Source organism: Nelusetta ayraudi, unplaced genomic scaffold, assembly GCF_046127955.1.
Source record: "Nelusetta ayraudi isolate G7.1 ecotype Tasmania unplaced genomic scaffold, CSIRO-AGI_Nayr_v1 ptg000135l, whole genome shotgun sequence".
Classification (NCBI taxonomy): Eukaryota; Metazoa; Chordata; class Actinopteri; order Tetraodontiformes; family Monacanthidae; genus Nelusetta; species Nelusetta ayraudi.
Window position 1 is genome coordinate 20,193,780 of NW_027466185.1, and position 14,633 is coordinate 20,208,412.

A 14,633-nucleotide genomic window follows, 5' to 3' on the forward strand; every position below is an offset into this window, starting at 1 on the left:
AATAAAGTCGTCACCACTCTGTCCCACCAGTCGTTACTCCTCGTTCGGATCCATACGCGCTGCAGTAGAATTAAAACGAGTGACTTGATATAGTCCGCAAACAGGAAGTTGATTCTTATTCGTTTTCAGCTGAAACTAGCCGTAGTTTGCGCTTTACTGCCCCTAGTGGTTAAAAATGCACTAATGCGATCACAAGTGGCACGCTCGAGGCGCATGTTAATGCCATGTGCGAACAGATTGTGCAGGGGGATAAAAATTTTACCCAATGCCAAAACTGTAGAAAGCCATGAAGGCTGCATGTTCTTGACCATTTTTGAAAACCCAATAGTGGTTGCAGGGATTCAAAAACGTCACCAGGGCGCCGCGGTCCAAACCGGGGTGAGTCATACGCTGGTGAATTCCGACACAATTATCATTTTGACGCCAGAGAGTTCTCATTTTTTTAATGTAAATATGTTCTTTTGGTAGCTTTCCTGATGAGTTGTATATTTAGAAGGCTGTGATGGTAAAGGGTCACTCAGCACCGGCTCGCAAAAAGGATTTCTTTCACTGAGCTTCCACCTGTGTTATTTCTCGCTCTCTGACAAATGTTTTTCATTATCAAGAATTATAAAGGATTCAGTGAACCATTGTATTGCTTTGACCTGATCATGTAAATGGAAATTCTCTCACAGTGATGTAATTAAAATCGCATTTTGCTCCTTTGAAAAAGTGTTTGCACACATGCGCTGTCCTTTACCTCATCTGGCACTCTTAACTCGCTCAGTTCATTCTCTTTCTTTTTCTTTTTTTTTTGCCGCCGTGTGTCTGCTTTGAATATTGCTGTCGTCTTTATTGGGGCAAATTCACTCAGTTGAGACGTCAACGTCTTTTATTTGCTCCGTGTTTGTACATCGCCATGATTTGTTTTGTTTTACTTCACTGTCTTTCATTTTAAAACGCAGATAAAAGTGGTAACACTTTGAACAGAATATCATGTTATATCTTTTTTCTTAATACGCGGGAACAGAAAATGAATTGATCTGTCATGTTGTCAGCTGAGAACGGTACCAACGATTGAGTCACTTTCAAAGTTTTACATGCAAAAAGCTGATTGCACTCCTCTCTGTCCTTTCGCAGAATGGCCATCCAGGTGGACAAATTTGACTTTGAGAGTCTGCCACAGCAGAATCCGGACACGTCTCAGTTCACCAACCACAAACAGCTGGAGGAGGAGCGGCAGCACGCCCAGGGCTGCCAGATCAACAGCAAGTTGGGCATCTGCTGGACTATCATATCCTTTCTGTGACCTGCGCAGGATTTTAGAGTTACCTCAACAACTCTGAGCTGCTCTCCAACGGGCTGTACGGCGGAAATAACGCGCTGAATGTGTTTTCTGTCCTTTATTTGGTAGCGACAAAACTAGTTACGAGTGCTTTTCGCTCAGGTATTGTTGTGACATTACTCAGATTAGTGGTACGAGACATCTGGATGATACATCTGGAGACCCTCTGGCCAGCAGGGAACTTGCGCTGACAGATGCAGAAAGCATATGGTAAATTACTACCGAGGCTGATGGCTTCATGTGTGCATATTTCTGAAAGTGTCTCTGCCACAGTGCGTACCTCAGGTTTTATTTGTGTTTGTTTGTTATTGTGTTGTTGTTTTTTTTATTTTACATTATCCCCAAAGGTCCAACTGTGTGGGCACACTTTGTGGTCCATCCAAGGTAATCTCTGACAGCAGACCAGAGAACATGCTGCCCCGCGGGGAAGCAGCTCTTTATATCTATTCCCCTGTTCACTGTCATCTGCTGGCTTGTCATGTACTTGTACACCACCGGTGCAGTTGCTGTCGGAATTTAAAAAGCTGCCCTCTGACACTCGCTGTTGAGTTCTCCATAAACAACAATACAATCCCAAGAGCAAGCACAATGTGCAGGCCGAACTGGGAAGTGTTCTCTGTTTGGCTTAAAGAGGTTCCGACATGAAAAACTGACTGTCACAGCTGTTTGACATATTAATTATTATTATTTTATTTTTTATTTTTTATTTTTTTTGCGGTACCAGTACGCCAACTAACACTTCAAAGTGAAAATGGCGCGTTAAGTTTGGACGGAGGAGGTAATAGGAGGAGTAATCAAAGAGAAAAATCAAACAAGCATTCTTGACAGCAAACAAACGTAAACCAACAAAAGCAACCTTAATTCTTGTAGATCTTGCGGGACAGGATTTTACGAGAATGCCGTAATTCGCACCATTCAATGCACCATGATGCAAATCGCAATTGTGCTAATCAAAATTTTAGAAATTTCGCTTTTATTTTGTGACAAACTGTCATGGAAATGCAGCTACTGTATGAGAGCTATTTGGCATCTTCAGTGAGCAGCAAGCCAATCAGAAGGGAGTGTGCTGTTCCAAGGCAGAGCCATAGAATGAGCAGAAATAAATGTTGCGCAGTTTCTTAGGTTTTAGGGCTTCATAATGAGATTGTAATCCACTTGTTGCACTGCTAGTATTTCAGTCACTGCGTCACTGTTCTGGTGGCGCATAAAAGTTTTAACATTTGCTTAAAGGTTAAAGTCCCACTGATTGTCACATCCCGAAGGATGCGAAATTTGTTTTCCGGGTTGGGTCCCTGTTTAAAAAGAAAAAAAAAGAAAAGAAAGGAGGTGGAAATCACCATATTATTATTGTAATAGCAGCCCAACATTCAGCTGTGGGGCTCTGTCATTGTCTTATTTGAGGAATTTAAGCACAGCTTGAACACTCCTGTCATTATCTGTATTGTTTTACCTAAAAGTAATTTGGCAACACGTGGGCAGTGATGAAGGAGGAGAATGAAATGAAAGGAAATATGCTTCCAGCAACATGTCGGATAGCAGCAGCCTTTTCACTCAAGTGAATAATCAGGCTCAAAACACTTTTTTTTTTTTACTGTTTTTTTTTTATTGTCTTTGTTGTTATAAATATCAGTACCAGAATGCTATAAATCATTGGAGAAAGCTTTCTCTTAACAAGCTGTTACATAAAAAAAAAGTCGAGCAGCGAATGTGCTGCCACTACAGTTCTGACTTAGTAAAACATTTCTCAATGTCAACATGATATAGTAGTTTAAAAGAAAAAGTTTTGTTACCTAAACAAGTGACCCTATCGTTGAGCAAGCTAGAAAATAAATAAATAGGGTGGGAGGAAACATTCACATTTCACCACTTCAAAACCACAAACTCTAAAATCAAAACACAAAAATAATGCAACATTCAAACTGATATTTTTTCAAATGTAACATTTCGACCTCAGTTTCAACCAAATTATCTGTTTTCTTATGTACAGCATATATAAAAACAACTAAAGGCAATAGTAACACATCCACTCCCAGGTCTAAAACATTCCTTTGTTTTGTGGTGAGCCCAGGTAACAGTAACTTCCCAGTAAAACAACAACATATGTACTGGACTGAATGGATGCACGTAACATTCCTAAATTTCCCCGTCGTGGGACGAATAAAGGTTTATCTTATCTTATCTGTTTATCTAACATCGATCATTCAAAAGTGCAAAAATACAACATACAAAAATACAATAAATGACTCATAAAAAAATGACTTGAGGCATTGGAGGGGATGTCGGTGTTTACTGTCAAATATAGATGTTTTGCCTCATAGGCATTTTACCCTATCACAAGTATGATCCACAAAAATCCAATATCGTTCCGGCTGTGCTGGGAACCTGCTGTTTATACGAGCCGTTCCGGCGCAATTACCAAAATAAAACTCCTGTTGGTTTGCCGTCAAAAAGCCTCTCCCAGTCGTCAGCCGTCATCATGGCGTTAAGTGGTTTCCGACAAAGAGATGCTTCTCTTTGTGTGCAGAGTGACTCATCTCTCTAGAAATCGCGGTTCCAGCAAAATACTAAATTTGCTCCGGGGTGGATTTCCTTTTATAACGTGAAATACTAGCGAAATAAAATATTTTATTGCTCTGCGTTGTCACAGTCGGCACGACTCACATAGCCCTGAGCAAAGTAATAGTCATTTTAATTAGTAATTCATGAGCTCTTTAGAATGTATTTTTTTTTTTCCCCTAATGCTGCCCTGTTATGAAAATGAACCCACTGGAGGAGATCCATACGTACAAATGGGATGTATCTTGGCTTGAGGAGTTTTATATATATATATGCACACACACACACATACACACACACACACACACACACACACACACACACACACATATATATATTTTCCATTTTCGTAAATCAACTGCTCATGCGTAAGTATTAATATTTTCCCAAATAATTACGCCAGTTACGTGCGGCCACTCAAATTAATGATGCGACTCCTTTTAAAGTGGCGTTCACAAGACGAGAGAGGTTTCGTGTCGGCAATAAAACATATTAATAAACGTTTGGATTAAGGTGGATGCCTTCAAATTGTTGGGGATTTAAAATAAAAGAATGCAAAGTTCCGTCCGTGCCATTTCACTCAGTTGTGCAATTAATATTGTCCTTGTGGTATTTTTTAAAAGGAAAGCTCGCCCCAAACCTCCCCATAATATATTGGAAATGACCACTGTTGACATAAAATTTAGGGGATGTTTTTTCACCGTCCTTGGTCTGCTTGTAACACTAACACTAACGCCACTGTAAAAATCGGCAGTAAGTCTGTGAATATCTGACGAACCCGCCGACGATGGCGCAGCACATCTGCAGCTGTTTGGTGCGGGAACCCAGTAAATTGAAGACCAGTACGGACATAACACTGGTGTTGTATCACACTCCGGTTGTTTTGTTATTGTGCGACAAGAGGTTCACCGGAAATTAGCACGCTCAAAAAAAAACTCATATCGCCCCCTAGTGTTGGGGAGGACAACACGTTTTTCGTCAATAATTAGATTTTCTCAGCTGCGTGTATACGGGGATAAGGAGAGAAGTCCGATTAGACGAGAGAAACTCATTTTGAGCATAGCTCGATCAAGCTGTGCATGTAAAAGTTGTCACTGGCTTCCCTGTAAATAACCAAGCTAATCCAGTGTTTCTTTCACCGAGCTGGCTTTTGCCTTCGACGCCATCAAATAAGTGTCCACACGTGTTCTCATTTCTTGATTCTTGTTTGGCCATGTTCGTTTAAACCCCCCCCCCCAAAAAAAAAACACTTGTGTCGCAGCGGTGGATCCTCTGTATCGTCTTTGTCACCGCAGCACGCTAATGAGAACGCCGTCCGTTCGTTAACGACACGACACGCGGTTCCTCCGGCTTTCTTTATTCATTAGGCCGACGTATTGACTTTTGGCAGGTATTTAAAGGTCTCAAATGATGCAGCGTTCCCTTTTTTTGCCAATGTTTTCTAACAAGAATGGATTTCTTGGCTTCGTTGTGTGTCACCTGCGCTCTGAATTTCAGTCGCCCCGCAGCAACAGTTCACCTTCTCTTTTTTTGAAACCGAAAGCCGCTCAATGCTTTCAGCAACAGTGTCTCTCCAGCTGCGCGATAGAAGTCTGTGTTTCATTTTTTTTACCGCTCGCTCTACTTTTTAATTAGCATTTGCTGAAACACAAAAATGAATGCCTTACCTTGGTGTTTTTCCTCCTACCTTAACTTGTTTTGTTTTATTTGCTAGTTTGTTTACCACTCCAAACGCATGCAAGTGATACCAAGAGTCAGCTTTTGCAGGAAGCTACAACTCAGAGGTGTAATTCGCCTAATTGCCGTGACTGTGCGCGCTTAGACGTTGCGTTTGCTGACGTCTGCGGTGGAAGCGCTCCCTTCCTCGCTTCATAAATACAGGTTTGACGCTCTCGCCGCCGCTCATCCCGCCCATTATTCCAAATGTCAGCTGTGCAAATGATCAGCAGCGTGCTTATCAACACATATTAGCTGGGTAATTGCCCCTTGACAACCATATTTGTTTTGATGCGGCGCTCGCAGATCGATGCCGCACCCTTTGACCATGATGATCCCAGCATATTATCAGCCTGTATAAACACACCCTGCGCGGACTCCCAATGTTTGCGCATGGTTTTCTGATGATGTGGCGGTGCAACTTACCGTTCGTACCATGCCAAAATTTACATTAGTTTTTTTATTTTTTTGGGGGTGGGGGTTGTTGCATTTAATATGCACCACATGTTTTGCCAGTTGAGCAATATACATTCATACATTATATATATATATATATATATACATATATATGTATATATATGTATATATATATATATATATATATATATATGTATATGTTAATCTATTTTCTTTGTCTTTATTTATTAAATGATTTGTGCATCCTTCTCAAACTCAGTGAAACAGAACCTTTGACTAGTATCACTGCAAATTGAAAAACCCCAACCCAGGCATTTGTTTGCAAAATGGATGGAATTAATTTTACAGCAGTGCTTGTGATATTTATGCATTCAGCACAACATATCTAATTACATATTAATCAATATCAATAAAATAACCTCTTTTTTGCACTGAAATTACAGAAGGTGTCTGAAGAAGTAACTGAAAATGACGTCCCAAGATAGTTCTTTATGCCTGTTTAAAAAAACATGAACAACAAGTGAGTAAACAAATAAACTGTAAAACTGCAAAGTGACGCGACAGGATATCACAGCAAAATAACATATTAGGTAATATAAACACACCATCATATCATCTGCAATTAAACAAACTCAGCTAAGAAATTGAAGCAGCCAATATCTCAATGTCATCTTTGTTTGTTTTTTTTTGTTAATCCCAATGTCAGGCACCATGCATGTTACTCCCAACTCTTCCTGTCTGAACTGACTGGTGTTTGCACAAAGCTGTTGCCCTTAACCATACGCACCCTTCCCTGCGGCGCTGTGGAGACGCCAGCGTGGAGGGAGTCCTCAACCAGCTGGTTCTAGAGCACCTGCAACTAGCTCCTCTCCAGTGGGGTGAGTTCCTCAAGTGCTTGCCATTGGTGTGTGTGTGTGTGTGTGTGTGTGTGTGTGTGTGTGTGTGTGTGTGTGTGTGTGTGTGTGTGTGTGTGTGTGAGCGCTGGGATCATGCAAACCCAGCCCACAGCCACGACTGTGAGTCACTCACATCTTTAAATAATCATCTCGTTTAATTTTTTTTTCCCACCACATTGTGACATTTTCCACCAACGGGGTTTTGCCCGCTGCTCTCGCTTATCTGTCCGTGCAGTGCCGTCACCGTCTCCCTTTTTACCTGTCAGCCGGCGCGACGCAAAAGTTCCGGACCGAGTCTCAAGCCATGTTTTTATTTGCATTGGTAATGGGCTTCCGGGCCGTTGTCGAGAGGTGTCGGCGGCAGCCTGGGAAATGTGCAAAAACACCCAGGGGCGCGGCGAATTTGTAGGAGCACTCTCGGGTCGCACCATCTGTGATCACCCCTCTCCCCAACCCTCACCCACCCCCACTCCACATCCCCCATCGGAATCGCTCGCGATTTGCTTGGGAATGTTTGTTTTTCGAGACCCTCCCTCCCCCGGCGATCTCTCCTGGCACCGACAGCATTTTTTTTATTAGTCAGCTGGGGCTGTCCTGCAGTCAGAGAGAGAGGAGCAATCCTGCAAGATGAAGTGACAACAGGTGAAACGGTGGAGGAAAAAAAGGAAAAAGCAGAAAGGTACGAGATGAGTAGTGGGGCTTCCACTTTGCCGGGTTTCCTGTTTCCTGTTTCCCCAGACACTTTGGGCGCGACGCCTCCTGCGAGAAAAAGCTGATTGGCGAGGGTTTCTCTCTCTCGCTCTCTCGCTCTCTCTCTCTCACTCTCTCAGCAATGCGCCAATGTTTCGCATTACGGGGTTAATCTGTGCGCCTCGCCAAAGCAGAGGTTGTTATTTCTCCCTGTCTCTATTTCTTTTAAGGGAATGCTTGCAGTTCCATTTGGGCTCTTGCAGGCCCTGGCTGATTATGAGCCAGATAATTTGCCTCAGCCTATTAGGGCGCCTTTTATCAGGGTTGCAAAGACCATTGCCGGCTCAATTACTGCCGTGGTTTTAAGTGTTTCTCCATGCGATGGAAATCGTTGGTCCAATTGGATAGTTTTAACTCTACCGTTGTGTCTCTGTTCCAAAAGCACTGTAAAGCGAGTTGTATTCCGTTGCTCCAGAGCCTGGTCATCAGTGGTGGCCTGTTAACTGAGTAGTACAAGTTTGATTGACAAAAAAATATTATTTTTTTGCTTGAAGGCAGAGTTTGTCAGAAATTGAGGGACCCATTTTTTCTCATTATTGCTACTTTAACAGCTCAAACTTGCACAGACATTCACTGGAGGGAGAGATTGCCAAACAGTGTGCCACAAACACATCGCAAGCAACAACCCCAAGCGCAGCCGTCAGGAGTGAGTAGCTGCGTGTGCATTCCCCCTAGAATTGCACAAAAACCAAAATATCGCAATAAAACACCTAAACTTTGAAAAATCTCTCAAATATCGCCGAAAGGTTTTGACGCTCTCATGAGGTGGTTTTTCAGACATATCGCTATAGAGAAATATGGAAGCACTTCTTTCATGTTTACACGTGGGGGCACACCATATCTTTATCATTTCACTGCAATCAATAGAAATCTAGACATGCGAGAAAAATGTCTGAACCTTATTCAATGCTAAAACATTCCAGGACCTCTAAGAATACGGAGGAAAATGTATGTTTGTATAGAGAGCTGCGTTTGGTGTTAAACCCCCAACTGCTGGACTAATCCTCTGAGACCGTGCGCATTGCTCAGCGTCTGCTACGGCGTGATAGTAAACCTTGTTTTTCTAAGCAAACCTTTAGAAATCTCCCCTGGACTGTTTCATATGGAGCCAGAGAAGCAACGTCGATTTGTTTATTTTAAAAAAAAAAAGAGAGAGAGAGAAAGAACCAAAGGCCAAGGGTGACTATTCCCTCCACATGTTCAAACGCCAGATTGAATGCTGCAGAAAAATGAAAGTGTTTTATGATAGCGTGCGTGATTTTTAGAACGGGCTCGCAAAAATACGGTGGAAAATTACAAGGAAGTTGGAAATAATGTGACGTTCCCACACCAGGCGAATCGGACCATATCATATGTATACCATGTCTTTTTTTTTCTCAAATAAGACTTGGCCTACTTTCAGTTGTGAAGGTGGAACGTAGCCTTGAACGGTGTTTGTCGCATCCATATAATGTCCCCTCATCACAAAGCACCTTTTTGACATTTTTGATTTTGTAATGAAGTTCTACTGATGGAAGCAAATAAAATTATGTGTTATATGTTCCCTAAGTGATCCCTAAGTATATAAATCACTTGGAGGAACTACAGTACAAAACTACAAACAAAAAAAATAATAATAATAATAATAAATAACTAAATTTTTGTGTTGTAGTCCACACCATACAAAGCTTATATATATTTATATTTATTTTTATATATACATAGTGACAACCACAACCAAAACCTTGCTCAAAACACTTAATCAACACAATCCCTTTAGAGACATTCAAGGTACCACTTTGCTTTCACAGACGTAAGGATGATGGACGAGAATGTTTTCAAATGCAGCAAATGCTGCTTACAGGACATTTGAAAAAAAAAAAAAAACCTCAGCTGCGTGAAGCATCTTCGCCTGAGTTCAGCCATTCGTGCGTCAGAAGTAACTTGATGCCTCCTCGCGATTTGCCTCCACAGAAATCCATGAATATTTGATCCATGGCTTCCAGTAAATGACAGGGAAAATGCAAAGTGCCCAAATCTATTTTACGACTGTGTGTTTGTTTACAACCTCATCATCAGAGGGACATCAGTGAATGATTCTCCCTTCAGGCGGTATCTCCAGCCTACCTCCCCACCCCCACCCTCACCCCCACCCCCGAGCCACATCAGTCGAGCAGCAAGAAGGAAGATCCAGCAGCAGGCAAAGCACCAAATAGAATGAATAAACAATGCAGTCGGTTTTGGTTCTTAAAAGTGGCTGACATATTCTTTCGCCTGTGCTGGATTTCATTTGTGAGGTTTCGGAGTGTGGCAGCAATTCACGCAGTGGGCTGCAGTATAAAGGGGGATTACTTCAGTTAACGGGTTAAGCCTCTTGGACAAAACAACATAAGAAAACCAATTACACACAAATTTACCAAAGAGGCAAACACATTTATTTGTCTCTCTTTAGCCATTCTTCCCACTTCCCTCTTAACATTTAATTTGTCTTTACAGTAGCTCAAATCCTTTAACAAGGCCATTTTCCCATAGAAAGACTGTGGCATTACGTCACTTTTTACATTTTACGTAGATGGCTGTTGGCTTTATTTACTTATGTCGACTTGAATTTGAGTAAAAGTGTCGAGTGTGCGTAAACAATTTTGCATTAATGCAGGATTGACGTGCGTGGGAGTGTAAATCCTTCATGATTTCCCACTTTTCTCCGTCATTTTTCTGTCGTTTGTTGTTTTAGCGGTGAGTCTGTTTGGGTGCCGTCATTTATTTAGTCAGAGTTTGGAGAACAAGTCCACTCAACTGCAATGTTGGCTGAGAGCAAAAGGAGCGTCAGAGGTTTTTAGCTGTTAGCCATTCATTCATTCCTGCATTTCCCCGAGAGTTTTATGATCTGCGACAAAACTGCCTGCACTTTTGGAAGCCTTTTGAGGATACCTCTCCGGCTTAGAAATAGAGAGCTCCCAGGAAATCAAAAATGTTGAGATGAAGGGATGACACTTTTATATCGGAGAGGTTGTAATGATCTGCTTCAACACTCTTCTGGCCGACATTCAAGCAAGGAAATAGAGGGCAAGACTCGGCCCGTAGGTCGCATGCTTGGTGAAAGTAATCTTGGAGGCCCACCATGGGTCTGTGGTGCCACATTGAAGTATTAAAAAGTATGTTGCAGCAAGATCCATTTTAAAGGGGTTTGTATTATACAAGCTTTTAGATAATAAAAGTGTTTATAGAGTCAACGAGTGCAAGACATTTTTAGTAGTGTTTTAACCATTGAGGACACTAAGAGGTAAAATGGTCAGATGATAGCATTTTGGTAGATGACAATCAAATGGCATCAAAATAAAACAAGGAAAAGTATGGAAAATTAATACCTCTTTGGAATGTTGAAGGTAATTGGATCTTCAGTCTGTACAGTGGTATATGTGTCAAGAGTCTTTTTGTCAAAGCCCTTTTATGTTGATATTGCTGAAGTCATCTTCAGCCATAACCTATTACTAGTCCTCTATTCCTCTGGATTCTTAACATTTTTGTTCATGTTTTTTTTTGTTTTTTTGTTTTTTCAGTTGCCTACTTAAACAATTTAGTTTAGTATTGATTAAAAAGTTTATGCACGCTCAGAAAAACCTCATATTTGTGTCATGGAATATAACGTTTTAAGTGACGCGACATCAGTAACACGGATAAAACGTAAACTTCCTGGACGTCATGAAGAATTCACACCCAAGCTGTCCAGAATCAGAAACATGATGTCAACTTCCTGCTTCCCTAGACATCATTAGGGTAATGTTGTGATTACTGTTCAATCTTTTTTTTTTATATTTAGATGATCCATTAAAGAAATGCTGTATAAAAAAAGAAAAACCTTCTGCTACATCACTTCGAAGCCATTTAAGACATTTGTGGACGGCTCTCCATTTCTTTTTCTCTTTTTTTTTCCGGCCATGTCTGCCGGATGAGCACATTAAGTAGGCAGTGAGATGGAAAACGGCGAGGCTGAGTGCGGACTTTGCACCCATCCCCCGCTCAGCCGCCATCAGTCTAGCACCAGGAGCCCATTTCAATGGAATACAAATTCATCCATGAATGGAAAGACAAATGTTTAGCCAAGGAGAGAGAAAGAGGGGAGGGGGGGGAGCTGAGGGAGGGAGCGCTGTTACAGGGAGAGAGATAATTTAATAAGACAGTGCTACTGATCGGGCTCACTGTGTGTGTGTGTGTGTGTGTGTGTGTGTGTGTGTGTGTGTGTGTGTGTGTGTGTGTGTGTGTGTGTGTCTCTCTCTCAGACACACACACACACACACACACACACACACACAGTTGGAGCAGGCACACAGGGTGGCTTTTTAACACACACAGGAGACACATCAAGAAATAATATGCCCTGAACCTTCTGTCAGTCGGCCAATCGCCCATGAGTGCCGCAGGTTTGACAAATGGTGCTGCCGAAGCGGCCAGACCCGCCTCTCCGCTACGATGGAGTCCTGTTATGGCGGTGGCCATTACAACTCGTGGCCAGGGAAAGCAAATTTAGCCCCCAAAAAAGAAAAAGAGGCAGTTTGAGAAGGTGTTTGGCTGAGGTGAAAAGCAGACACTGGGATTACGCCATCCACCACATTTGTCTGCTACATGACGAATCCTGTAGGTGCTGCTGGTTTGTAATGGACGCAAGCAGACGATGAAGAGAGCACATTCATCCACTGGCTGTTTTTATTTTGCTTTTCATAAATGTTGAGGCCAATATTCAAGTAGACAGTTGACCTTTCCAAACCCTAGTTACAGGATTTATTTATTTATTTATTTATATTTTTTTAAATGGGCTGCTTGCACGTTCCCGTGATTGCGGTCATTCGGTGTATTGCGTTTATGCAACTCTACCGGTGCTATTTAAAAGTACATTGTTTTCTCATGTTGCCATTAAGACCAAATTAAACTGCTTTTAACGTTTTAACGTCTTTAGTCTCACCTTTAGAATGTTTAGATGTCGTCTTTGATCCTGTGATTCATTCTGATGACAATTTGGGTGATAAGGGCGTAGTGATTTATTGTTATGCAGTTGCAAGAGATAAAATGCAAGGAATAACGTTTTGTTTCCTTCTGAGCCAATTACCACATTCCTACAAAGGACTGTTTGACAAAGCTGGAGGACTTTTTTTGCACCACATTTGTGGGTCAAACATGAAAGGCTTGTGTGCTTCGCTCTTTGCCTTCAGTCGCCAGTCTCGTCCTATCACCACAGTAGCTTTAATATGGAAATCAGGGCCAGTCCAGCGGCTGGTCATTTTTTCCTCCCCTCATTGGGCCTGTGTGGTGCCAGGGTTAACACGTTTAACTGGCTTGGAGCACCTGTTTGCGGGGCATTTGTCACGCCTATGAAACAATCCGAGCTGTCGCTGCATCAGTTTGGGTGAGCCGCAGACATTAATCTAAACTCCTCCGGCCTGCCACAGATAACTCACCCCAGCGTCGGCCATCAGTTTAGGCAGGTTGTGATCAATAAAGGTGGGGAAATAAAAAAGGAAAGTTTTGCGCAGAGTCATGGAGGCCACATGGTATAAAGCTTTGGACATAGGAATGTGGAGAGATTCTATTTTGGGGGGAAAAGTGCCATTTGGGTTGTTTTTAAACGCATAAAACGTCTGCACTAAACAACTTCATTGTCCATTGTTAATAATGGATCCCGACTGGTTGAAGCCTTGGCATCAGCTAACCTTCTTGGGGACCAGTGAATAACAACTAGAAATAAATAAAAATAACAAACTTAACACAAACGTAAAAAGATTTCGGAAGTATGCGTTCACCTCGAACTCAAACATTCGAAGGCGTTTGTGCGTCACACATGAGAAGCCAGAAAAGGAAAAATAAAAGAATAACTACAGAAACACAGCCTCTAATAGAAGAACCAATTACCTTGCTCGTTGAAAGAACCAAAGCTTCTCCCTTTTTATCCAGTACATGTTCATCACAAAACCTTTCTCTCCCTGTGCTTTTTTTTAATCAGCTTAAACCACTTCTTGCATTGATTTATTTTAAGGAAACTGCAGTATCCCCAACGGCTGCCCTGTCATCCCTGACAGACAGATGACTTGACATTTCTAAATACAACCATGCCCGGCCTCTGGTTTCGCAGTAAGGATGTGTTGAACCCTCTTGCCACGCTATTTATTTCAAGGAGCTGCTCAAAGAGGGAATATTTTGACACCGCTGTCTCACCGGCCCGGCATACAAAGAAACAAGCGTTGCCTCGTGGCTGCGGTGCCATCAATCCCCTGTTGTGGGAAGCACAAACAGATCAGGAACAGATTGCGTGTGTTCCCTTTTGCGTTTCAGGCAGGAGTTTCTCTCCCTGGGTCACACCTGAGGAAGCCTTTTACAAATGTAACTGGTAATGCATCATTTTTATTTTGAGGGTAAGTCTGAAGCAAAAGGTAGATTGTGGTAGCGTTTCTCGTTAATGGGACTATAAAGCACATCTGGTGCTACCAGACCCCAAAAAAAGAAAAACAAAAAGCCTGCTGACTTTTTGGTTTCAAACACTACTTTGTATACATTTTGACCTTGTGGTATATCGTCTAATTTGCTTTTTGCTTGTCTGTGGAGGTTTTCAATCATCCACGTCATCTTCATGTAGGAGGGTCAAGTTGAGACAACTGCACTTGTTCATTTGATCATTGATCATCATTCAGTTCTGAAGAAGCCTGACAAAGATCTTGAAGGCCAAATGTCTTCAAGATTGCAAGAACAAGTCCAGTTGCCTCAACTGGGCCCTTCTTTCTTTTGCTAACAGTTACCAAACCATACCTCACTAATCTGAGTGACGAGATTTTCTCCTTTGAGTCTTAAGATGAAAACTTTTTTGCAACCATTGGCCGACATCACGATAGATGATAGCCTATATTATCCATGTTTCTGCACTTCAGGCTGCAGCTATTCCATAGCAATTTCCATTCCTGGACTTCTGCGGAGTCTCTCAGTTGTTTTGATGGTGGTGGGATATGACA

General features: G+C 42.0%; 1 protein-coding gene across 2 annotated transcripts in view; it reads left to right on the plus strand.

The window, feature by feature from the left end:
- trappc9 (trafficking protein particle complex subunit 9) overlaps positions 1–14,633 on the plus strand; it is a 167,310-nt gene that overhangs the window by 106,790 nt on the left and 45,887 nt on the right. For both annotated transcript variants that reach the window (XM_076011176.1, XM_076011177.1), the window contains 2 exons: positions 1,120–1,272; positions 6,800–6,891. In XM_076011176.1, the coding sequence (XP_075867291.1) occupies positions 1,120–1,272; positions 6,800–6,891 (245 nt within the window). The remainder of the gene's footprint in view (positions 1–1,119; positions 1,273–6,799; positions 6,892–14,633) is intronic.